Source organism: Colletotrichum lupini, chromosome 2 (genome assembly GCF_023278565.1).
Source record: "Colletotrichum lupini chromosome 2, complete sequence".
NCBI lineage: Eukaryota > Fungi > Ascomycota > Sordariomycetes > Glomerellales > Glomerellaceae > Colletotrichum > Colletotrichum lupini.
The window spans coordinates 6,856,048-6,881,425 of record NC_064675.1 but is presented as its reverse complement, the minus strand read 5'-3'; the positions used below and the strand labels follow the sequence as shown (position 1 = coordinate 6,881,425).

Sequence of the window (25,378 nt, the reverse complement as noted above, 5' to 3'; positions counted from 1 at the left end):
AGACATGATGCAGCGTGGACCTTTAATCTTGACTTGCTAATTATTCGCTATTGCCGCACGCGGCTGCAAGTTATATCGAGTCATTTAATCAACGCGATTCTGCGGCCTCATTTCTAGCTTGGTCTTAAGCTCTTCTTGCATCTTTTTTAATGGGTAAATTACGACCAGTGGTTGGTCCTACCTCTCCCCCCTGCTAGATCTGGCGGATAGACGGCGGAAAGGTCGATGTATGTAAACACAGGCAAGAAGGAAGGGTAGGCCTTAGGTAGGATAGCGTGAATTCGGAAGAATCTCCGATGTGGGCTGGCTTCCTAACCTGTCTTGGTAACTAGAGCGGAACATGTAGTCTATTCATTCTCCCCGCGAAGAGAGGCTCCTGCCATATAGATTCACGTTCATGTGCCAGGCGGTTGTGAGTGGAATGAAGCCATGTCCATAAAACCCGTTGCTAGTCACTTGCAGGTCGCTTTCGACCAAGTCTACACGTAAGTTTGGAATGTGGCTAAGGGTTCGTTCATAGGCGTTGAGAAGTGGCAAACGTATTCGCTTTCGCTTGCGAAAACGGACAGGTTACTGCTCCCCTTGCCTTGAGCACCTCCATATCCGACATCATCTCATCCCTCCCCTTCTCCCGCTGAGGCTCAGGCCCAATGGTCATCAAGTCATATCCCTGGGGAAAATATCTGCTTCCCCGTTCGCCCGGAACCTTCCCACCGACCGCTTTGACCAGCCATGCACCCGGACCCCAAGTCGACCACGTTGTTGGCCGCATGTACCAGGGTTGAAGGCTTTTCCGTCCAAAGTTGTAGAGCTTAGTCTCGGGGTTCGGGGTGTCGTTGACGAGTTTGACTGCAGATGAGTCGGGGCGCGGCAGGGCAAGGTGACGGAGCCCGAGTTTCCTCGAGTTGCGAACTAGTGCTAGAAAGGTGGAGAGGAGGATTCCGGGAGATTCCAGACTTTGGAAGATCAGTTACAAGGGCTACAGTGGTCGCAAGATTACTTGACTTGACTTACTTGAGGCTCAATCGAACCACGTCGTCCAAGTCGGCTCCCAGCGACTTCCTCAGGGCTGCCCTGAAGAAACTAGGTAAAGAAGACAGGGCCGAGTCGACATAGACTCTGACGTATTGGTCATTTGTCGGCACCGGCTGACAGACTTCTTGTTCGTATTGGACGGTCCAGTTCTTGAGCTCCATTGCAAAGTGCAACCCGTCCATCCAGCCTTCTTTACACGAGGGTAAAAGATCGAAGGGAATGCCCATATCTTCACCTAGGTTCTTGTGGAAGATGCCGAGAGCACATACTTCGACATCGGTCAATTTGCGCCATTCGTCTCTGTTGACTACATTGATTATCTCAGCAAGGCCGTCGCCGAGGGTGTGAAGTAGGTCGGGATCGGTGATCTTGTTCGCGTGGCGGTATCGAGCATGTCTGGAGGAACACCAATTGTCAGCAACGAATAGACGCGAGTTGTTGATCAAGCTTGATACTTGGTGACTTACAGAAAGTTCATTCTTGCCACAGACATCGCATATCGATCCGAGTCTCTTGCCTTAGACTGCACTTCTCTGAGAAGAATCTCCGTATCGACTGATCGTTTTCCCGCGTTGCGTTTGTTGTTCTGGCCTGTAACGGCAAATAGTCTGGACATTGATGGAACACTCCCAGCCTAGTACTTAGAGATCTCTCATCAGTCTGACTTGGTCCTCCTTTGGCCTGGATGAGTTTCTTAAGAGAGATTGACTGCAACCCACTTTGAGGAGAGCTAGTTTGCGAGCTTTGGAGAAGGAGTATGGAAACTCGAGTTCTTGTAGCTGGGTGATGATCTCGTGGGACTCTTTGACGGTCATACTCGACAACTCCCTGCCACACTTAGCAAACGGCGCTTCAATTTGCATCATCCGGCGGTAACTTAATTGTTTGACAATGAATATATGGCTGACGATAATCATCGTCAATGCTGTCGCAATTATCCATGATGAAATTTTGCCGATTTCAGGACTGTTGATTGGGAAGAACATGCTGCAGATGATACCACCACTGTGGGTTGCAGAGTGAATTAGTGTTCATAATTACACGGGCACGAAGATTTCGACATATAAATTAGATCCTGGCTATTATAAGATATCACAATCGATCGCGAGTAGTCGAATATCTGACAAAAGGAGTAATCCAGCCGAGGTCCGGGAGCTGCCCGTGTTGTTGTGGGTAAACACCTCGTGGGTTTCGGCTCTTTGTGGGTCACTGAATTCAACAGAAAGTGCTCGTGTTGAGTAAAGAATTGTGTCTGCAGCCAATATCTCACGAAGTTTCCCAATGAATAATGCGTCGAGGTATTGATGAACGAGATTCTGATAATATTTTGACGCATGACGGGATGGTGATAATGCCAAGCGAACTACATCACCTTTCTCCCCAAGTCTTTTTGCTGACTATGTTACATTCAATCTCTTCATTATTACTATGTAAGTACATACAGCCCCTTAGGCCTGCTAATAGTGAGTGAACATGTACAATCTTGGTAGGTTGTTGCTGAAGGTACTCCCGTGGTCTTACCTCCCCTCAAACGCTCATGATTGCGGCTTGATAAGCCCAATGCTGCTGAGCAATGGCCTGTCACTGACAGCAACAAGGTACGCCGTAGTAGAACCCTCGTTGATATGCTGAATCTTGGACCACGCAGGGATGGCAAATGTGTCTCGCGCAGTCCACTTGAAGACCACACGGGGTCCCGTGGGCGGCTCCACAATGGTTCGGCCTTGGCCTTCATAGCAGTGGTAGAGGAACGAAGCCTGCTCACGAACCTCCTTTGTCGTATAGTTGCCGTCGATGCGCTCGGCCTGCGCGCCGAGAATGGGTGATAGGGGCTTGCCGTGACTTGTGTAGTGGTGGATGGCGTAAGGGCCTTCCTGGGCCTTGAGCTCGGCTTCAACTTGGTCCCACGGATGTCTCCACTCGCATGTTTCCGTGAACCTATGAATTGTCAGTGACCTCTTCGTGTTTGATCATCTAAGAAAGACATACACGCTTGGGTAACGGCTCTCATGGTACTGCTCTGCAAAGTGTACAGGGGTGAATCTGAAGAGCGGCAGGTTGAGTGCATCGAGCCAGATAACCGGCGCATCGCTCTCGTTTCCATGGTCATGCCAGTGCCATGTCGGCGTCACGACAACATCGCCACGTCTCAAGGGCATCTTCTTCCCCTCAACAGCCGTGAAGCCCTCACCGTCGATGATGAATCTGAGTGCGAACGCGATGTGCCTGTGCGCAGGAGCAGTCTCGCCAGGGTTGACGATCTGAAGTCCACCATAGATGGTGTCTGTTGTGTAAGGGGATTCTGCAAGACCATGTGAGTACAAGTACGATTTAGGTTGTCACGAGTAAAACAATGACGCTTACCCATATTGGGGTTGACCAGCATCAGCACTCTCCTCTCCGCTTGCTGTTCGCCAACCATCTCTGCGGCCTTATGAAGAAGAGGGAGGCTGTCGGCATACTTCCACATGTGAGGTTTGGCGACGGGTGCTGGTGTAGGTGGGACCATCACGTTCATCTTGGACCACAAAGGCTCCATGTGTTGTGATGGCAACTCTTCCAAATAGTCGTTCATGGCCTTGGCCCTGTTGTCGTCCTCGTGAGGGGAGTCCATTGTGAATGATCCCTTCGATGTGCTTGGCGTATGATAGTCTGAGTGCCTTGTGGCTGTGCCTGAGTATTGATAACCGTGTTTGAATAGTGGCCTGGATCGATTCGTGTATCCTATGGCGAAAGCCGTGCTTCTGAAGATGAAGTTGGATGTTGGAGGGACATGCGAAGGAGGTTATCAAGGCCCGTTTCCCCATTATCCCCGGACTGTTGACCCCCCTTGCTCGTAGCCATGCAGCGGAAGCGCCACGCGGGACGGGACTCGATCTGGTAGTTGAGGCAATCCCGAGTTCCGATATATCACCCAGCTCCCCGCGTTCCAACCTCGGAACCACCTCTGATTGGTCAATTGGGGGCTGCTCCAATTGAGGGGCTCGATTGTGCACCTCTCGGAGGCACACTTAAGGAGCTGAGATAATCTGGGAACAGCTTCATGCGGCTTGTTGTGACCAAGAAAAGAACTCACTATTTTGAGCAAATTTCTATTCTCAGACACACTCCCAAACAAAATGTCTTGGAATCGTCTCACTCGCTTCGTTGACGACAACGACGTCGAGCACTTTGGCGAGCCTGAGGTGCAAGACGAACCAGAGATTACCTCGCTTCTTGACAAGAGTGACTTGTGGGCTACTATCTACGATGGTGCCAGTCCTGTCTCATCCCTGGCCAAGGGCGAGCGGGTGCATGTCAAGGCCCTGAGACCGCTCCTTACACCAAAGGACGTTCCGATCATTCGATGCATTGGCCTCAACTATGTTAAGCACAGTACTACAACCTTCCCCGGAATGAAGCTACTACAGACATCTGACTTAAAGCACAGTCAAGGAGGGTGGCCGGACCCCACCTCCGTTCCCCTCACTCTTCATTAAGCCCGCAACATCAGTCGCTGCATGGAATGAGGACGTGCCGATCCCCAAGGTTGCACAGGACGGAACCGTTGATTACGAGGGTGAACTTGTGAGTATCGATTCTTTGGAAGGAACTTTCGATAGAAGCCGCTTACAAGGGTAGGCCTTCGTAATTGGAAAGTCGGGCAAGAACATCCCCAAGGAAAACGCGTTGGAATATGTCGCTGGCTACCTCACCGCAAACGATGTATCAGCAAGAGCCTGGCAAAGAGACCCTGCAAAGGCTGGCGGCGTGCCCCAGTGGTGCTTCAGCAAGGGTTTCGATAAGTTCGCCCCCTTCAGCCCTGTTCTGGTCTCTCCGGCAGTGGTTGGCAACGCCAGCGACCTGTTGCTGCAGACCTTTGTCAACGGCGAGGAGCGACAGCACGAGAGCACGGGCGACTTGCTCTTCGGCGTGGAGGAGATTGTCAGCTTCCTCAGCCAAGGAACGACGTTGGAAGCCGGCACTGTGGTGTTGACTGGGACGCCGTCGGGTGTTGCTATGGGTATGAAGCCCCCGAAGTACTTGAATGATGGGGATGTGGTGGAGGTAAGGATAAGTAAGCTTGGCAGTGTAAAGAACAAGATGGTGTTTGAGTAGAAAGAAGTCACGAATGAATTGTCAAATACCGGGGGTTCGAGAATAAGCATGAAAGGCGCGGAGGCCGGGTATTTTGCAGATGAATGTACATGATGGGGGCTGACAACTACTGGTTATAAACTTCCAGGCATACTATTAAGCCAAGAGAAGTCATTGATGTCGAACGTGATTGCGTCCATGTCGAATGCTGCATCCTGCGCCAAGTAAGGGAAAGGCATATCAAAGGTCTCCTGTTGCTCATTGGTGATATTGGGCACCGCTGCACTGGTATCCGAGCTTGGGAGAGCAGCTGATTGAGGTTGCTGATCCTGGAACATCTTGGTTGAGAGGATCTGAAGCGCCGCGGCACATCTCCGCGGAGAAGGCCCTAGGTTCTCGTGGTCATGGAGCAGAGCCATCGCTTGATTCCACGAGCGAGAGATGTCGAGCGAAGAAAAGACCGCGGGTCGTAGTCTTGCTGCTATAAGCACAGTTGCGGCTGTGTAGATATAGAAGACACGGTACCACCAGGCTGGGAGTAGGCCGAGAGTGCCATCGTGTTGTTGGAATTGCACGATGAAGGAGATGAGACTTTGCGCGGCTTCTACGCAGACCATGGCGCACTGCTGAACGACGCGAGATGAGAGGTCATCATGGACCTGGGAGGTTTCCGGGCACTGAGAAAGGCAGAATCGAGTGAGCATAGGCCTGAGGAGCAGCATGCGTGCATGAAGGAGCCTATAAGCTGTCAGTCGTGGCTCAAGGGATGGTCAGGTTGACCATAAGCCAACTCGAGTCGCAAGTACTTACCTGATACGCAGGATTACCGCCTGCCTGCGGAAGACCTCATCCAGAGTAGTCTCAGGCTCGGCCATAGTCAAGAAGCTGGGCAAGCTCTTCTCCCATTTCGTCAAGCGCTGATCAAGCTGTAGAGCTTTCCCAAGATCTAGCTCTGTTCTATCCAAGGAGCGCTGAGTCTTGCTTCCAGTGCCGTTGGGGTAGGTAGGCGACTTAAGCGGCGATGTTGACGAGTAAAACGCGAGGACTGCGTGATTGATAACCTCGTAGAGCTCGAGCGACTTATGGAAAAAGGCCTGATACCGAAGCTTGTGAAGCTGAACGGCACCTAGCTGTACTTCGTCGACGCTGGTGACGTTGGTATCCGGGATCGAAGGTAGTACCACACTTGACGCTAATTGATCTGAGATCATCGCCGGGCGTCCATGTGTGATGGCAATCATTCTAGTCAACAAGTCAGAGGTGCCATGCGCATAAAGTGTGGTGTCAGAAAGAAACTCACCGATCCATCAGGATACATCCATGCCAAATTCTCTTCACGAGATCTCTTTCGGGCTCATTCGAGAGCTCTGATGCCGTCTCTGGCAAATGTAGGCCAAGGCCCTGAGCGATTCTCACGGCAGACCCGACAATCATCCACGTCTGGTGAGGATTATTTGTACTTTGGAGATACTGGCTCATAATCAACAGACACTGAATCAGCTCGATGGAGCCAGTGTCCCAAAGGCTCAGCTGTAGTAAGTTCTGTGCGCGAGTGAAGTATTCCTGGCTGGAGGAATCCCTCTGATCCGGAGGCAGTGACTCGATCAACTGCGTGGAAAGTGCGAATATGATGTTGAGGATGCTCACAAAGATTCGTTCATCGGCATCGAGGGAGGTACCAGCAAACAGCGCTCGATAAGAATGCTCGAATCTCTGTCGGTCCAGGAAGGGATACAACGGATCAACGTAGTACCAGTAGAGATCGGTCAAGTGATCAGCTTGCTTACGGGCTGGCAGGACATAATCGGCTTGTCCTCCCGCACCAGAGCCATTGAGAGGAAGTGTCGAACGGAAAAGAGAGCTTCTCACACTCCTATTCTCTGTCGAGGAGCCCAGCCTCGCATCAATGGCAGCTTTGATCTGGTTCGTGAAAGACCCAGCACTACTACTGCCAAAGTACTCGCCAGTCACCATGCCATCCTCGCGGACCGTGGTCATGGAATCAACAACTGAAGGGCTAGCATCGGAAGGAGTGATGGGGTGCCGTTCAACTCGACCTCGCCTTGTGAGGTCTGGACCCGAGGAGGTGGTCGACTTGGGCGTCGCACTCGGAGCCGGGCGAGAGATGGGAGGCATCAGGGGTTGCGCAAAGTTGGCCTCGGGCGTGTGGACGATCTTGGGCATTGCCCTTTCGGGATTGCCTGGACTTGCATCTGCAAGTTTACTACTACCTGAGAACGACTTCTCGGTCTCGGAGGTATAGGTGCAGCCGGTTCTCAAATCGGTCCTCTTCCAGCAGTTGCCGCACGCTATGAGTTGCTGTCAGCCGTAGCACGGGCAGAAACGCACGCGTTGCGCGGGCAGCTCATGAATCAAGGCAAAGCAGATGTTCTACAAATTTCCTAGCAAGATTCCAATCGACTTCAGTCTGACCTCGCGGGCCAAGACTCTCCAAGCCGCGTTTCCTTCACGCTGGAGTCTTCACCGATCACTCACCTGGGCGTGCTCCATCACACTTGACTTTCCTCCTCCGACATGCTTCACATGCCACATCAATTTTGATCCGCTTTGGCTTCGGCTCCATTGTTTTCTCCCTTTCCTCCCACAGGGCGCAAAGCGTGGGGGTAGATGGGCTCTTCCGCCGGAGACTGGAGTCTCTTCCCAGACGAGACAAAGCTCGGAATGACGGGCGACTTATCTCGGAAGCCGCAATGGCCTGGGAAATCTAGATTCAGATCATGGATCTCGGATTGACTTCGGTCGAGTAAGATAGACAAAGATTGCGGAGAATGTGCAGAGTTCGGGATGAAATGTTTGGATGGAGAAAGGTTGAAAGTCTGGGGATCACACCGAGTTCCGAGGCCACCTGAAGAACTCCTCCATACCTGAGACCACAACAGAGAGAAGCAAAGCATGGATCGAATGGTGGCACCAGCGAGAAGCGGAAAGCGGATCGAGTTATGATTTGTTCAAACGGACAAGTTCCGAGTCATGAGCCCCCCATCTTACCCCAGCTTCTTTGTCCAGCAACTCAGCAACTCTCCGTTTCTGCTTATTTTCTCATCTGCTCCCATTGCACAGCTCCGTCGACCACTTGCTGCCAAGGCGGCCGAAACTTGACAAAAATCTCCGAATCAGGTCGCAGTTCGGTGCTGCATCCGACATCCGTCAGCTGGGAGCCCCAACCGGGCACGCAGGGGAGAGACATCACCTACCCGCCCTCCAACAGGCTCGTCCGGATGAGTATGTATCGCCCCTTTGCGGATGAGGGGGTCGTCCACAGCGGGGTTCCACAAGTGCGACAGAACGACTTTTCTTTTGGAGAACCACTGGATGTGTCGGCCAACGTGAAGTTGGAGATGAGATCGCTCCCTGAGAGGACTCGGACGAATTGAGTCTCAAACTTTGCAATCTGCCGCAAAACCCGAATTAGCAATCACTCTGGTGTTTTCAACAATTGGGAGTCTTACTATTTGGTGCGACCCACCGGCACCCTTGCTACAATGAATGCAAAAACAGGAGAGGACAGCGAGTGGTGTCGACGAAGTCTGGATCTCAATCCCGCCGCATAGGCAAGAACCCCGAAAAGAGGACGACATACTTCTGGCGGCGCTGAGAAGGAATACTGTCAAAGATCACGAAGGCTTAGTAGTCTGCTAAGTTAAGTAGGTTGACTGCGCGTTGCCTCCGGTGGCCACTTACTTGGGCAGTCGGGGCTTGACAAGACTTCAGTCACTCTTCTATGTGCAATGGAAACCCGGCCGGAACGCGCGATTGGCTTTCCGGCCAGCTGGGATACATCCCGAGACAATGGGACGCTAAGCAGAAGCGCCGGTAGGTGAACGTGGCATTGCGCGGCTGACGTCGAAGTCTACCACTCTGCAAGTGTATCGCTCAACTCCCATCAGATGTCTTGGCTTAGGGGGTAACTTGCCTCGTCGATCGCATCATACTACTGGCCCTCACTGAGACAAATGTAGACTTGTCAGCTGGGGTCATGGAAGAACTTGAGATGTGGACAAGAAATTTGACAATCGATTGCAGTTCTAGTAAGCTCGCAACTACGTAGGCTTCATCGACCATGGCTTGGCCTATTATCTTAGGCCTTCCTATCCGCAACATTCTCAACTTCAACAAATTCGTCATCAACCTTGTCGCTCCTAACGCCACTGCTGCCAAAGGCATGGTTCTTGCCGTCAAACACCTCGGCAATCTGCTCAAGCGAACGGCCCTTGGTCTCAGGGAAGAGAAGCCAGATCAAGAGCAACAGAAGAGCCAAAATGACGCAAAAGACGATGTAGTACTTCCAGCCCAAGTTGGCCATTCCAATGGGGTTACAGAACTGTCCGATAATGAGACCTACGAAAGTCGATCCCAGGGACATTGTCAACCCCCTTCCACGCAGAGTGTACTGGAAGATCTCGACCGGGTATGAGAGCAAGAGGGGCGACCAGGCGATATCGTAGAAGAAGTAGTAGATGAAAATAAAAGCCACCACGGCGTAGCCAGCTCGCTCGTCCTTGGTGTTGGTGAAGACGCTGGTGAGGATGGTCCAGATGATGTAGCATCCGAGCATACCAGCAGTCGAAATGAGGAAGAGCTTGCGGCGACCAATCCGGTCAACCATCATGGCGCCAGCAAACACGGCCGCGAACCAGTTGAACACCTGAAGCAGGCCGTTGATGAGGGCCTGATCCTTAGTCTCGGTGATTCCGACGGTGTTGAGAACCAGCGTGAGGTAGTAAGAGATAACTCCAGAACCAGACCACTGGGCTCCGAGACCGGTGATGACAGCAATGAGCGTACGGCGACGGTTGGGTGCCGTCTTGACGAGATCGAGGTACGAAGACTCGCGCAACGCCTCGGTCTCGAGACGGACGTTTTCCTCGATCTCCTTGACCTCGTAGTCAACGAGAGGCGAAGACGCATCGCCGCCGGCGTGGTAGCGGGTGAGAATTTCTCGGGCTTGTTCGGTTTTACCATGGGCAATGAGCCATCTGGGAGACTCAGGCACGAAGTAGAAGAAAGCGAACTGGATCGCAGGAAGAGCTCCCTGCAAGATAGACGGAATCCTCCAACTCCAAGTTGAGGTCAGTCGGAATGTGCCATAGGTTGACCAAGCCGCTAAGATTGCTCCGAAGAACTATGGCAGGTGTCAGCTAAAGTCTCTTACAAGAGGTTTGACATAGACCTAGGTAGCTAGGGAGACTTACGAAGAAGGTATTATAGAGACTCGAGATCTTGCCTCGCTGGGTCGGGTAGGCAAGCTCGGTCACGAGAATAGGTGCCGGCTGCGCAATGAAGGCAGTAGCAGCACCGAGAAGCCATCGTGAGACGATGAACATGGGCAGACTAGTACTTGCGCCCTGGAGGGCAGCTCCGACGAGGAGAAGGAAGAACCCAATCCACATGGGCACTTTTCTGCCGTACTTATCCGCCAGGTATGTAGTCGGAATAAGGCCCATGATCTTGCCGATGGGATACACAGCGTTCATCGTTCCGAGCACGGATGGGCTAGGGCTACCAAAGTAACCGCGCCATTGCTTGATGGTCTGCAAACCGTTCATCATGGCACCTGGTTCCAAATGTTAGGATGGCACTTCACAAGTCTCACACGAAGCAGTGACATACCATCGAAGCCGACCGAAGCCGACGACAGCATGGGAACCAGTAGAGTTAGGTTCAGCAGAAGCAAGTGCTTGGTACGATACCATGGTGCAGGGTTTTCGGGCAGGACCTTGAGCTGATGTTAGAGTTCATGTTCACATAGCTTCTGACTTGCGTCGTCTGTTGTTGATGCCGGCAAATTGAAGGGGAGACTCACTGCGAGCAAGTCAGACCCGACGGCCTGTGCAGCCGTCTTCTTGGCTGGCTTTGACTTGAGGAAGCCCATCTTGATTTTGTTGTGGTCGGGCTGCACTGAGATTGTACTGGAAGGCTGTTGGTTTCTTCAATGACCACAGTTGCAATCGACTTTGAAAGCAGTGAAGTCGCCGAGCCGGGATCAACTCGATGCCATTAGAGTTGAGTCGAAGGACACCTTGAAGATATATGCAAAAGTCAAAAGAGACACTGCCAAGAGCCGGAATGGAGGAGTTCTCAACTTCCCACGCGGCCAGCCCCCCTGTGTACCCCAGTCGACCCCGTAAAATGTCTGCGGTTTCCCCACGGGCGGTGGATTCTTCCCCAAGTTCATCGTTAGCTTGGCTGGTCGACCCGTCGTGTCGGGTGAGAAATTCCATCACGGAACTCGGGAGTCGGATGGCAGGTCACGTTGACTAGACTAAACGAACGCTAGGTGACTATGGATAGACCTGGCTTAGAGTGAAGATGGACTAACGCCGCTAGTAGTAGAAGCGTTGGAGCGCTGGAGAACTGTCAAGCTGACAAAGACTTCACCTGGCCTACTTCCTACACCGACGGCAAGCCCCCCGAAGCGAGCTGCCCTAGTCGGTGCAATGGCTCACCTTGGTGCTCACCGAGAAGACTCACCGGGAAGAGTCCCCGAGCGCAAAAGTCTCAAGACTAAGCAGACTCTATGACATGCAGATAAGGCGAGTCATAAGTGAGCTTCCACGCTTCCCGAGGCCATGGCGTCGCGTTCTGAAACGGTTCTGCGGGGGCCGGCGATCAATGCTGCACGATAATTAAACTCGCGATCCCCAGACAGGGCCGACCATCCTGCCTTCCCCCTCACATCTCGCGTCGCTCGTCTCCCCGACACGAGAAATGATCCCGAACGACGAGGTTTACAGGAGTCATCTATCGTCGCAATGGACCCACCGCTGAAGAGGATGAGGATGGACATCGGCCGGGGCTTCCCCGACATGGGCATGGCGGCCGTTACTGGCGGATCGCCTCCTGGCCGCTCCGTCTCCGGCGTCGATCACGCGCATGTCGAGCAAGCTGATCCTAGGATGCCGAAGCAGAGAACTTGGTCCCGCGCCTCATCTGCCTGTCAGACGTGCCGCGGCCGCAAGACGAAATGCGATAACGAGAGGCCGATATGCGGCTATTGTCAGAGGGTCGGGGCAACTTGCACATATATCGAAGACTCGGCTCCGGCAACGTCACTGTAAGTTTACTTTACTTCATACGGACTTGAAGTCTTAAGGCCCACGTCTGATCGACGGGGTTGGGTCACATACACTTTGCGGGGGATGGTCGCCGGTTCAACCGGATGGACACGTTATATCGGACTGATACTAATTAAGTGTGGATTGTTCCCGTCAGATGTCAAGGTGTTGGACCACGTTTGCTGGGAGCAATAGAGAACTTGGCCAACCTAATTCAACGCAACGAGGAGAACTTTCGCGCTATACCACAACTTAGCCGCGACCTGTCCGGTAACTCAAGCGACTATCCGGACAGTCCAACCTTCCAAAGCGGACGTCAAGATGGTCTCCTGTCTGGGCAAGATGGAGGTGCCGCGGATGGGGCCAAGAAGTCCATTCACCCCTCGTTATCGGATACCGCCGGACTGGACTCCGTGCTGGAGTGGCCAATCTTTCCTAAACCGGTGCCCTTCGCGATAGACCCCTTCAGCCATGCTTCCCCACGCGGGGAAGCCTTTTCCCCCAGATCACCCCCCGCCATGGAGTTCTACGAGCTGTCCCGGCTGGTAGACTTGTACTTGACCAATGTTCATCCCATGAATCCCATCGTCGATGCTCAAATGCTGCGACAGATGTTAAAGCAGGTCGCGGAAAACGGCCCTGACTGGTCGGCGTCTACCTGTATCGTTGCATTGTCTTGTGCCCTCGGCGCCATATCCCAGAGACCTGGGCAGAGGACGCCAAGCGGAACCCCTCGTGGATACTCTGTGGAGCCCAACCGTCATCTGGCGTCAAGGTATTGGTCAGTCGCCGAGAAACGACTGGGCTTCTCCATGGGTTCACCTGGATGGGAGTCTGTACAATGCTTGTGCCTTGCAGGGTAAGACGGCTCCTCCCGCGTATCTGACTTGTCATGGCTCTTGGTCAGTCGTACATGTAAGGCTGACTAGTATGGCAGAATCTGGCACATGTACAACATGGATCCCTTACAAGCATGGAAATGTTTCAGTATGGCGAGTAACACCTGGTATACTACTTCGCTCACGAACAAGTTTGTCTCTCCTTGGCATTGCTTGGATTTCCCTTGGCTGACATCCGTCTCAGACTCACCATGCCGGCTAAAGCCGAGACGCCTGAATTCCCCCAGTCACTCTCAATGGAGCAAATATTGTACTTCACTTGCTTCAAATCTGAATGGTACGTCCTGTCCGGGATATGTTCCCTTAGTGTACTTGATCATTGGCTAAGACTCGGTTGCAGTGAGCTGGCGTTTGAGCTGTCTCTCCCCGGTTCTATCCTCGCCGGTGTAGACTACCCATATAGTCTGCCCACTCCACCAACACTCGGGGTCATGAACCTAGATAACAAGGCCCTGATGATGGAGCAAAGATCCTGGTACTACTATTTAGCAGAGATCTCAGCAAGGCACCTGATCGATCGTTTCACTCAGGCCCAAAAGAGGTGCCCTCCCCACCCGACTGAGCACGGCATTGACCGCATGCTTGAAGTATTTGAGGTCTTTGATGCCCAACTATCAGATTGGTACGAGTCGTTGCCGCCGCCAATATCATTCCAAATACCCACCGGAGACATCGCTCCACTGGGTGATGACCTTTGTCAAATGCTTCGTGGACGGTACCTGGCGATGAAGGAGCTTCTGTGCAGACCTTTCGTCCGGTTGGCTTCAACCATCTCCATCGCTTTAACGGTATCAGAACACATGGTCGCAAGGGTAGCGGAGCTTGCTTCGCGAGGTCTACAGTACTGTTTGTTCAGGATCCAGGCTACTTCGTCTACACCTCATCACGGCCTCTGGTTACAACTGAGGGGGTTCGTGACCTGTTCTCTAATTCTGACGGCCGCAGAGCGGGCACAGAGTATCCCGTCGTTGAATATGCCAACAAAGGTCACGTACCCTCAAAATTGGAAGCGGACGATCTTTGCTCAAAAGGAAATTCTGTCTAATTGTTGGGAGTTCGAGGAAGGAGGCATAAGCGACTGCGCTAGAGTGTTAGACTGGGCGCTTGCAAAGTTTACGGTCTGAACTCATGCTTACTCTCGAGGTACATAGTCACATTGTGAAGGGAAAAGGCATCAGATGTGTTCAGCCTTGGATGGACATAATCATTTCACGCGTTTCTTGAGCGCTTAAGCGGGGTGGCAAGGCTCTCGGGCCTTCACCGGTGGCATCGTGTCAAAGTAGCCGCTACGGGAACTGTCAAGGCCAATATCCGAACCTTTGTACAATAATGTACTTCTTCTGTATGTAAAGTCAATTTTATGTTATGATTTCAATCGAGGAAAGAGGTTAAGCTCTTCACTTGGCGTTCAATTAGCCGAGCGGTGCGCGAGACTCGGGTGGCGCCCGGCGCTTAGGCGATTTCATTGGGCGCTTCGCAGTAATCCGAACATCAGACACCGTTAACTGTGTTTTAGTCAAACCTTGACAGCAGGAGCGAAAGGGCGAGTATGCGTTAGGCTGAGTCTATCCTAGTGTACCGGGAACGCACGCTTGTCGCGGCACCCGATACCGAGAGATGTCAGGCTTGTATGTCGCAGCAAGGTTTGCTTAATGTTGGGACAGTTCTTTCGGGGCGGAAAGCCGATAGTCTGTCAGCACCCAATGTTTTGAGTTGACCGACTAGGTCGGACATTCTCCCCGCCTGCATTCAATCGAGATCCGTCCCCGTCTGCAGGCAGGCTCGCTCGGGGAAGTCTAGATGTAGTCACACTCCGGACTTAGCGGCCCTATTGGCCTTGATGAGGTATGTAGCTTTCGGTGTAACCACTCTTTTGGGTTTTGAGGAAGACGCACTTGGCTTGCTTGAATGGCCAGTGAAGATTGAGTACGGCAGACTGCAAGAGGCACTCCGCCAAAACACTTTTTTCATATGTCAAAGCAGAAATCGTATTTTACAGTCACCCCACTACCCAGGATAGGGTCTAAACTAGTATAATAACCTATAAATAAGGGTTATAGAGATTTATAGCTTAAGAAATACTTTAATTTCGTAATATATTAGACCGTATAGCGGTATATAAAATCGCGTAATATTATACCCCGATATAAAAGTTTTTCTTCTTTTTATAACTTTATTATAAAAATAACTACTACTTTTTACTCTCTTATGGGTAAAAATTACTCTTTACTTAAGTTATTAAACTAATAGCTCGCTTATAAATATTATAATATAGATCTATAATAACTTCTAATTTCTATATAAAATATTACTAAACTAATCGACTTTATAATACCTCTTCGTAAAGCTATTCTAAAATAACTAATTAATAATAATACTTATATAAGCTCTATCCTTTTTATATAATAAGAACGTATAAACGTATAAGCCTTAATATTAATAAAATCTCTTTTTATAGGCTTAAAAGAGCGGGAACGAAGTATTTAGTAAATAAAAAAGGAGCTAAAGTAATTATTAATAATTAATATCTCTATTATATTATATAACGCATCCTTTTTTAAAAACGAACTTAATAGTTTCTAAGTAACGACTTATACTAACGTCTAAGTTATTAAAAAGTTTATTAAGAAAGTTTAGTTTAATCGCTTCTTAACGTTTATTTTATATTAAAATATAATACGATCTATTATTTTATATTTTATAATAAACTAATAAATTCTTTTAATAAAGTAAATAGTATTTCTAATTAATATAAAAAATCCTTATAATATCTTAAAATACTATAAAGTAATATACGAAACTATAAGTTTAAAAAGATTTCTCTTTAAAACTACGATCTTATATAAAAAAGATAATTACTAACTTTTTATTATTTCTTAAACTAGAATTAAGTTATTAGTTATTAAACCTTAGTTAGTAAAGAAAGGAAAAAGTCGTATAAAGCTAATTATAACTAAAACTTTAGGCAAAACGACGTATAAAAATATTCCAAAAACACAGCTTTTAATAGGTATTAGTATTAAATTAATAATAAAGATTAAGGAGGAATTATTAGTTAAGTAAGAAAAGAAGATTATTAAGAAGAAGGTAAAGGCTAAGAAAAAGGTTAAAAAAAATAAAAACAATAAAAAAGACGAGATTATAGTAGTTTAATAAAAAGATAAAGTTTATAATAATAAATAACTTAGTATATTATAAGGATAAAAACGAGCATTTTTATTAGTAAATAGTTTAGAGTAAACTATAATTATATTTATAATTCCTCTTTATCCTTAATATCGCTCGTAATTACGAAGCTATTTAATACTTTAAGATTAATTCTAAAGTCTTTTAATTTCTACTTAACTTATATAATACCGCCCTATAGTTTACTAAGTAAAGTAATTTTTAATTAGAGCTTATTATATATATACTACTTTAAATAAATATAAAGATATTAATACGCTTTAAAATAAGGATAATTAGCCTCGCTAAACTTCGTACTTTTAGCTAATATAGTTAGGGAGCCCTTAATAATTAAAATATAAATCTATAAAGTAGCTTAAAGAAGATATATATCTAGATTATTACTATTCTAAATAATATTTAATAGTTATTAAACTTAGTCTTAATTAATTAACTATATAAAGTCTTATATAGTTTATAACGTAAGTTAATAATATAGTTACTATAACTAACTAGAAATAACATAAGGGCGACCTTTTTAATAACGAATTTAATAAGAGTTCTAAATTTATACAAAGTTAATAAAATTAAAACGAATTAGTAGTATATACGTAAATAGAAGTGCAATTTAGTTAGAGAGTATATTTATATAAAATAGCCCTTAGAACTTAAGTAGTTAGAAGTATTCCTATAAACGTAAATATACTTATATATACTAAGATATATATTACTTACTTACTAATATACTAATCTATTTTAACAAAAACGATTTTACTAACTCTTAATCTTAACGTTATAAATACTTTTACTAAAGATTTAGTAATTATAAAATATAATTAGACTTTTTACTATTAAACGGTATTATAAAAAGTAATAATAAATACTAAACGTAAGAACGGTTTTTTTCTCTTAGTCTAAACGAATTTATAATAATATAAATCCCCGTTATTAAATAATGATAAAATATTATATAAGTATATTCCGGGACGTATAAATAGAAACCCTTATATAGAACTATATAATAAACCGCAAATAAGTATTAATACTAATATAAATCTTAAATCTAAATAGTAAAAGCTTATTATACGTATTTAAAAACTAAATATAATTTAGTTTAGGAGTCGTAAACCCTTTATAATAGTACCTTATTTTACTTAACCGATCTTAAACTTATTATAAAAAGGTTTTATAATATATAGAATATAGTTTATCTTAGCTAATAACATAAGCTTATTAGCGAACTTATATATAAAAATACTCTTTACTATACTTTTTAGTATAATAAGTAACTTCTAATATACTAAAAAAGAACTTTTTTAATCGTTATTATATAATTACGAGCTATTTTAATATTTATTATTACTAAAGCTAATTTTATTAACGAAGTATTAATAATCCTATAGCCGTAATTATAAATCCTTTAGACTAGAGTTAAAAAAGAATATCTTTATTATTTAAGTATTATTAAAAGAATAATTCTTAAATACGAATTAATAAATCCTTAGAAAAAACCGTACGCTCTTCTCGTTATAAGTCCTATTTTATAAGTTAACGTTTAAAAGTTCGCTTTATAATTCTAGTATTAGAAACTATAAAGATATATATAATAATTATATTATAGGTCTAATTACTCTCTAACTTTATAATAATTATCGTTCGATATAGTAAAAGATTAATACATAGTCGTACTATTTTAAAAAAGTAGTAATATATAAAATAAAAAACTAAGAAAGAAATTTTAAGTAAGGGGTAAATATTTATATATAATTATAGTAATATATAGGGGTATCTTTTTATTTATAAGGTCTTATAAGTATATATATAGAAATATAGACGCTTATAAGGATCTATAACGCTAAAAAGGATAGAAAAGTATATAACAATAATATATAATAAATAAAAGTTCTATAATTTTATTAAAAACGTTAAACTTTAGGGGGAGCCTTTATATAGTTAGTTACGGCTTTTTATAGGCTAAACTAAGTACGTATATTTTAACTTATAATTAATAAGTACCCTACGACTCCGTAGGGGCCTTATTACCCAGGTATTAAGCCTAACTATACTATATCTTAATATATACCTATATAAACTCCTATACTATGCTATATAAAAATATTAAATTAAATACTTCTTATTTAGAATTTATATAAGTTAGTAACGCTCTTTATAATCCTATATACTATTATATATACTCTCTTTATTATTTTTAGCTTATTTAGCTACTTATTTAAGGGCTTTTACTATTATATAGAGGTATATAGCGGGGATAGTACTTAGAGACTTAAGTAGAGCGCCGATACGGACTTTATTACGGCCCTTATAGTTATAACTACGCTTAACGACCTTAATAAGTATATTACGAGCTAGTACGAACTATTAGTAAACTATAAATAAATATAAGGTAGTATAAGGTAACGTATAAGTAATAACGGGAGGTATAATAAGTATATACTCGTATATAGTAGATATATAGTTATAACTAAAGTAGCCCTTACTTGTAAAAGTAACGTAATTAGTAAAAATACTTTTATTAATTTTATAACGGGTATATAACTTAGTATTAGTTTTAGTATTATTATATATAGTTATTTAGATAGTATTAGTAGCCTACGTACGAGTTATATTAATATCTAGGGGTATATAACGGCTATTCTTAGTAATTTTAGGGTTAAGCTTAATTTAATACTAGGGCTAGATTATATAGGTTAGTATAATAATATTAAATAGTATAGGGTAGTATATACTAACCTATATAATACTAAAGTTATAGATTTAGTAAAAAGTCTTCGAAAGGGAAAATAAAAAGCTTATAAATAATATAAAAATCCGTATAATAAGGAAGCTATTATATAGAGGTATATGTATTAATAAGGAGGTAAGAGGTTATTTTATAAAACGTAAGGTCGTTAGGGTACTACGTAGGTTAGTATATAGGGACCGTCGGGAGCTATATACCCTTAATATAGGCTAGAACGCTATATTAAGCGCTTATTATAAGTATTATATAGCGTACGCGATTATTAAGAAAGGGAGTATCCTATACGAAATTATTAATATATATACGTAAATAGTTAATATTAAAAAATAAAATAAATAAAAAGAATTAAATTATAAATAGGTATATACGCGTAATTATACTTATAATTGCGCGTATATTAGCCTAAAAAAAAGCACAATTACTAATTAGTAAAAATTGCACTAGTAATTGCGCATAAAATTACCTAATTATACCTAATTAATATTTCTAATTAGTAAATTACGAATATTATACTTATAATTACGTATATAATTAGGTAATAATAATAAAAATAAAATAGAAAAGGGTATAAAGTATAATAAGGCGAAATATAATCGCTAATAAGTAACTATAGGGGTATAAGCGGATTACTTACCTTATTTAAGGAATATTAAGTTAGTTAAGAAGAAAGGGAAGTTAATTAGTAATAGAAATTAGTAAGGAGGATATGCTCCCTAGCTACCCTACTTTCGCTAAGCGGCATAACCGCCCTTACGTAACTATTACTATTTACGGTCGTAAGTAATTCTTTATAATAATATATAGGATTTACTATAATATTTATTTATATATATAAGAAAGTCGCGCTATTAATGCCTAAAATTTACGGTGGCCGTAGGTCTATTAGAAAGAACGGTTTTGGCAGAGTGCCTCTTGCAGTCTGCCGTAATTGAGCTTTGTCTGGGCCTTGTTGGCATGTCTTATATTCCCTGTCTATCAAAGCCGTTCGAGGCGCACGGTCACAGATGTGGCACCTGTCAGGTTCATGCTAGCCATCAATCGAACGGAAGTCCGAACGACTTGCAGATCCTTCTAGTTGATAAGTAAAGGCAATACTTCGTCGGGCTCCTATCTCCAGCACTCGCGGACTCGCAAGGGGGTTATTTGTCAACTTCAGCCATAGTCAGTGCCATCGCATCGGAACGATGGCCAAACGACACTTCTACATCTCGTGTCAGACGGCCAGAGAGCTGGATGAAAGGTCTTTGGTCGCTAATTACTATGAAAATAGCCATCTTACCAAAGTCTCAACCGATCCAGCCTTCACCTGATCATCTCAGGCAACAACACCGTGGACGCATGCGGTCTGCCAGGAACTCCAAGAGAACGGCTGTACAACAGAGCCATTGTACCCAAGGTCAATACCTGTTTGCAGTGTCTCAAGGCCTCCGAGCGGCGTCGCTTCCCAACCTTCAGTAACCGGTCCATCTCCAGGATCGAGTACAAATGACAACCACAAGTTCTGCATCTCCTCGCTGACTTCATACTCAAACGCTGTAGAACTCTGACGAGCAATATCATGTGTTCCAAAGATAAGCGGGAGTTCTGCAGAATGAAATGCGCCCTGGCCTCCGGGCATGATATTGGTGAAGTTGGAGGAATACATGTAGCGGTAGGTCTTGAGACCAGCCACATTTCGCAGACTGGTCTCGTATTGCGCCGGGCAGCCGAACAGATTGTCTGGAACCACGTCGGATCCATTGGTTGGAGGGATGGTAGTGCTGCCGGCGAAGTTCCATTCATCCCTAGTCGAACCAACGATTGAGGGCTTCCCGATGACAAAGTCAGCATGGCTATTGTGTGCCTAGACGGGGTTGACACTTACACCTTTAGCAACTCTCCGGTCCAAAGTTCGGTTCTCGTAGTCAGAGAACTTGGTCTTCTCGTCCACAATAACGTTGAATGTCAAATTGCCAGCTTGATCGAGGTACTCTTGTATCTTCCGGAAGGGAATCTCCCTCAAGCAGCCAAGCTCGTCTTCTTGACATCCGAATGCGGCTGCAAGGGAAGAGAAGTTGCCATGTACTGCATCGTCACTTCCGATTGGGATGAAAGGTGATCCCGAGTTTTTGATAAAGCCAATGGCAATGGGATCGTCGGGGTAGGCGTATTGATAGTACGAGACTGATCCGGCTCCAGCACTCTGGCCCCAGAGAATAATGTGCTCAGGGTCACCTCCAAACTGTGCAATGTTATCTCGCACCCACTCCGTGGCCAATCGCTGATCCAGAAGCCCTAGATTCTGTTGCGTTTGTTCAAGGCCTGCGGCGTTTGGGAAACCCCAAAGCCCGACGCGATAGCTGAATAATCATGTTAGTAAGACGTTTCAGCGGCAGCAATCATATTTCTTACTTTATGGCAACAACAATATGCTTCTGGCTTCTCTGAACCCATCGGATGGGAGTTTGATAGGCAATATCATTACTTCCCTGTTATGTCTTTATTAGAACCTGAGTACGCACTCACAAACAGCGCATGAGGGGAATATAAAAGGAAGGTACGATACCGCACCGAATCCACCGCCGTGAATCCAGACAACAACCGGGAGAGCCTTGGATGAATTGGCCGGAGTCCATATATTGAGTGTCAAGCAATCCTCGCTGGTGCTATTCGGCCGAATCAAGAACTCAGCAGCCCACGCGCCTCCGGTGCCAGGCGGATCCGTCTGTGGACAAGACGGACGTCTCACTGACGCGTCCAAGGTTCCGAAAGACTCTTTGGGCGAGGCAGGAAGCCATCTTCGCTCTCCGATGGGCGCTTCAGCGTAGGGAATGCCATAAAACTGCGCGACTCCTGGTGCTGCTGCATCTTGAAAGCCGGCGACAATGCCCTGTTTCGTTTCTACGCTCGGGCCGGGTAATGCGTGAATACTGGGCATAAAGATGCTGCCTAGCGCCAAAGAAGCGACCAGAGTGAATGGCGTCCAGATCTGCATCTTGAAATTTGGAAGAAGGGTGGAACTTCAGATCATGTTGAAGGATGGAAAAATGCACCACCTTCCCCTTTGATGTAGAGGATCTGGATCTCATACTTTTATGTAGGTATCAACTCGTAAGTCCGAAGCTACGGCGAACATGTATGCGAGGCTTCGCCCACTTCTCCGCGTATTCTGAGAAGGCGGGGAAGCCCACCGAATGCCGAATGTGGAGTCGAGGGTTGTTAGCTAGTTGGCGGAAGAATTGAATGTTACCTTGGGAAGAAGCCGGCTCGGTAGGTCTCTCGGTATTGACGATTATCGTGGCGACATCCACCCTGCGATCGGCTTCTCCAATTTCAACGAAATTCCGCGATCATACGTCAAGGGGCAAAACTCCACAGGCTACCCTCTGATTTGAGAAGGAAGATTTTGGAGCCACGCGCCAGTAAACTGATCGAGTAATACTCCGTACATATCGTCGGATTTCCTATGGTAGGTTCTTTGCTCGTACGCTTGGCTTCATCGATAGTGATCCGTTTGACCCGAACCGAACTGCCTGACCCCAACCGCTTGAGCCGAGCCGAAGCCTCTACAAGAGACTTATATTCGAAGTCATGAAAATTGTGACTGTAAGCAATTTCATCGTGAAATATCGCCAAATTCTATTCTAGAGCTTACATGTTAGAAGCCGGCCATACACATATCACCTGTACTCTCAAGTTGCCGCTCCGTTTGCTCAATTGCTCGTTTGCTAGTGGAATGCAAAACTCACTCATAAGGTATGATCGGCCGCTCTCACTCAGTCTGAGAAAGTATTCTGTTTCCGCAAAACCTATTCCACCGGCCAAGAAGCACAGTCGTGAAATCCTTTTTCAAGTCTCGAGACAATAAGTACTCAAGTTATGTGCCAGACGAATGGCGGAAACATACAAGACGAGGTCGAGTACTTGATATTATAGTGGCTCAGACTTTTAGCTAGCCTCTGTTGATGGATTGTGTCTGTTTTTTGAACTCTAGGCTTGTCTTACAAGCCACTACTTTTATATCCAGTCGACACCCGGTTTAAGATCGCTGGCCCTTTATTGTAGTCGAAAACCTGTCACTACCACGTGTGACGCTACCCATTATATATCGCTATCCACGAGACGGCTGCGAGTCTTGTAAGGCACTTAGATACGACCCCGTATAGGTCTCGCACCAAGATAAATCGAGTCACTTTTCACTGTATATGTCTTCTACTCGAATCTTCGCTTTGCGATGATATTCACGTCGAATCGATCATGTGTACTTTCGTATTATCTTCTAACGAGATGAGCTTTTGATGAGACGGGGCGGAGGCCTTGCCGACTTAGTAATAAGTCAACTTACCCCCGGGGCCACCGCGCCAAAGGGACCCCAGCTCAGCCACTGGCCGCTTCGAAGCCCAAGCCTGATCTCATTATATGTTATGCAGCATTGGGTTGGAAGTAATCAGAGCGAGTATTTGAGATGGAAGAAATGACACTCGAGAATACCTTGTAGAATCCTCGAAGGAATCTTACTTATGTCTGTCTCCCTACAGGCCCATTCATCATAGAACAGCGAGTGTCTGGAGTTTGAGAGAGAACGGTCAAAGACAAGCGCAGTATAAGAGAGGTACAACAGCAGAATAATACGGAGTACACGTCCAACGAAGTGGAATGGAAGAGAGAGGCAACTTTCCAAGTCTAAGGAGAAGCACTGCAGAACTGCAGAACAAAAGGAACTGGCCAGTGCAATAACAAATTGTAAGCACGGTTGACTCAAGTCATCCTCGGGCTATACTTTCCCAACAGAGCCTTCAATTATCGAGAAAATCCTCGTCTCAAGCAAACCTTGCCACATCCATGGTGCCAAGGGAATTAATGCTAGGATTCAAGTCCTGCTATTGCAACTCTCTCGTGGATAAACAGGTATCGCAGCCCTGAATGTCCGTCGAACGAGGATTGATCGGCGATGAGTTGACTTCTGCGGGAGTGGATCAGTAGTAGAAGCGGGATACTGTAGTGCAGCTAAGATTAATGGGTAAATGTTTTCCAGATGGCGAATTGCCCCTGATTTATTGTTCCCCTAATGTTCGCCATCGTCTGAGTTCATCACATCCCTGACGAAAGGCGTACCGCTGTTCTTCCTAACAGAGCAAAATGAGAAGGTGCATTTATTCACACATAGACCACAGTGCCAGCCCGCCATACTACAGAATTCTTGTTTTCAAGGATAAGCACTTGACTCAAAGAGACTAGACAACTAATATTACGTACTGAGGGAACAAAGAGCCCGCCATCTTGTGTTCCTCTAGACTATATGTCGGATTAGAAGTCTAATTCGACCGCGGTATATAGCCGACTGCGCAGGGGCCAATTAGGGGCCCTATTTATAATTATTATAGCCAGCCTAACCTACGGTTAGAACCTCCTTTTTATACTTACTACGTAGATATTTATATAGTTTAATTAATCTCTTCGTTAACTACGGTTCGAACTAACTACTTTATAATAAGAATATTAATACTAATTAGTAATTAAATTCTATTATTATAAATCGGTAAAGTATCTTATTATATAAAAGAAACGACTTCTTAATACTATATAGGATAAGAAATTCGTATTAATTAACTTTATAAAAGTAAATAAAAAAGGAAGCGATTTTTAAATACCGTACGGAATTAAGTAATCGTAGCTCTTTATTATTTATAAAAAGTCGACGTTTATTATATTAAAATATATTAATTAATAGAACTACTTAAGTAACTAGCCTTTTATTATTACCCTAAGTAGCTTTTTTATAAAATAACTTTTTTATAGCCGGCCCGCGATTAGAAATTAACTAGTTAAATTAGTAAAAAGAAATACTTATATAATAACTACTTATTTAATTAATTAGTATAATAAACGAGCTTAATAATATAATATAAAAAAGTACTACGTAATTAAAAAAGGGGATTTTTAAATATAAATATTCTTATTTAGTAGTAAAAGTAACCCTATAGGAATTATTAAGCTAAGAGATTTATAATATATAAAAAAGTTTATTATTATAAGGATTTTATAAGTACGACTTTAAGCCCGCGATTTAAATAACCTCTTTATAGCTCCCTTAACTACCCCCTAGGTATTACTTAAGAATATAATATAAAGAACGGTTTAATAAAAAAAGAGGGGATTTAGAGGTCTTAATAATATTAAGTTAAGAGTATTACGGATCTTAAAGATTAACTTAAAAAAAAAGTAGCTATTTTAAAATAGTCTTACGACCTCTTATTAAAGTTATTATTAGCCTAAGAAAAGGCTAAAAAGACGAGGATTTAAAGAAAAAAAAAATCTTCTAAAGGGCTACCAAAGGGCTTCTTTTTATACTAGCTCCTAGTACGAGATTATTAATTTTAAAAAAT

The 25,378-nt window shown here is 45.0% G+C and overlaps 6 protein-coding genes across 6 annotated transcripts; 2 read left to right on the top strand and 4 right to left on the bottom strand.

Moving 5' to 3' along the window:
• Positions 1-514: 514 nt before the first annotated feature.
• Positions 515-2,021, bottom strand: CLUP02_04407 (uncharacterized protein; the record flags this gene model as incomplete). The annotated part of the gene is made up of 4 exons (XM_049283419.1): positions 515-956; positions 1,015-1,431; positions 1,503-1,669; positions 1,755-2,021. The coding sequence occupies 4 exons, from the start codon at positions 2,019-2,021 to the stop codon at positions 515-517; spliced, it is 1,293 nt and encodes a 430-aa protein (XP_049140562.1).
• A 549-nt stretch (positions 2,022-2,570) lies between these two features.
• Positions 2,571-3,649, bottom strand: CLUP02_04406 (gentisate 1,2-dioxygenase; the record flags this gene model as incomplete). Its single annotated transcript, XM_049283418.1, has 3 exons — positions 2,571-2,973; positions 3,025-3,337; positions 3,400-3,649. 3 exons carry the CDS (start codon positions 3,647-3,649, stop codon positions 2,571-2,573), a joined length of 966 nt encoding a protein of 321 aa, XP_049140561.1.
• A 505-nt stretch (positions 3,650-4,154) lies between these two features.
• On the top strand, positions 4,155-5,133 carry CLUP02_04405 (5-carboxymethyl-2-hydroxymuconate isomerase; the record flags this gene model as incomplete). Its single annotated transcript, XM_049283417.1, has 3 exons — positions 4,155-4,410; positions 4,466-4,602; positions 4,657-5,133. The coding sequence occupies 3 exons, from the start codon at positions 4,155-4,157 to the stop codon at positions 5,131-5,133; spliced, it is 870 nt and encodes a 289-aa protein (XP_049140560.1).
• A 113-nt stretch (positions 5,134-5,246) lies between these two features.
• CLUP02_04404 (fungal specific transcription factor) lies at positions 5,247-11,354 on the bottom strand (the record flags this gene model as incomplete). The annotated part of the gene is made up of 15 exons (XM_049283416.1): positions 5,247-5,850; positions 5,923-6,407; positions 6,451-7,421; positions 7,458-7,503; positions 7,609-7,650; positions 7,719-7,997; positions 8,192-8,264; positions 8,328-8,524; positions 8,583-8,737; positions 8,815-8,983; positions 9,233-10,255; positions 10,326-10,687; positions 10,744-10,855; positions 10,937-11,060; positions 11,122-11,354. The coding sequence occupies 15 exons, from the start codon at positions 11,352-11,354 to the stop codon at positions 5,247-5,249; spliced, it is 4,875 nt and encodes a 1,624-aa protein (XP_049140559.1).
• On the top strand, positions 11,200-14,211 carry CLUP02_04403 (uncharacterized protein; the record flags this gene model as incomplete). Its single annotated transcript, XM_049283415.1, has 6 exons — positions 11,200-11,380; positions 11,779-12,187; positions 12,346-13,047; positions 13,126-13,218; positions 13,272-13,364; positions 13,428-14,211. 6 exons carry the CDS (start codon positions 11,200-11,202, stop codon positions 14,209-14,211), a joined length of 2,262 nt encoding a protein of 753 aa, XP_049140558.1.
• A 6,117-nt stretch (positions 14,212-20,328) lies between these two features.
• CLUP02_04402 (uncharacterized protein) lies at positions 20,329-21,987 on the bottom strand (the record flags this gene model as incomplete). The annotated part of the gene is made up of 4 exons (XM_049283414.1): positions 20,329-20,820; positions 20,878-21,352; positions 21,405-21,481; positions 21,559-21,987. The coding sequence occupies 4 exons, from the start codon at positions 21,985-21,987 to the stop codon at positions 20,329-20,331; spliced, it is 1,473 nt and encodes a 490-aa protein (XP_049140557.1).
• Positions 21,988-25,378: the final 3,391 nt, after the last annotated feature.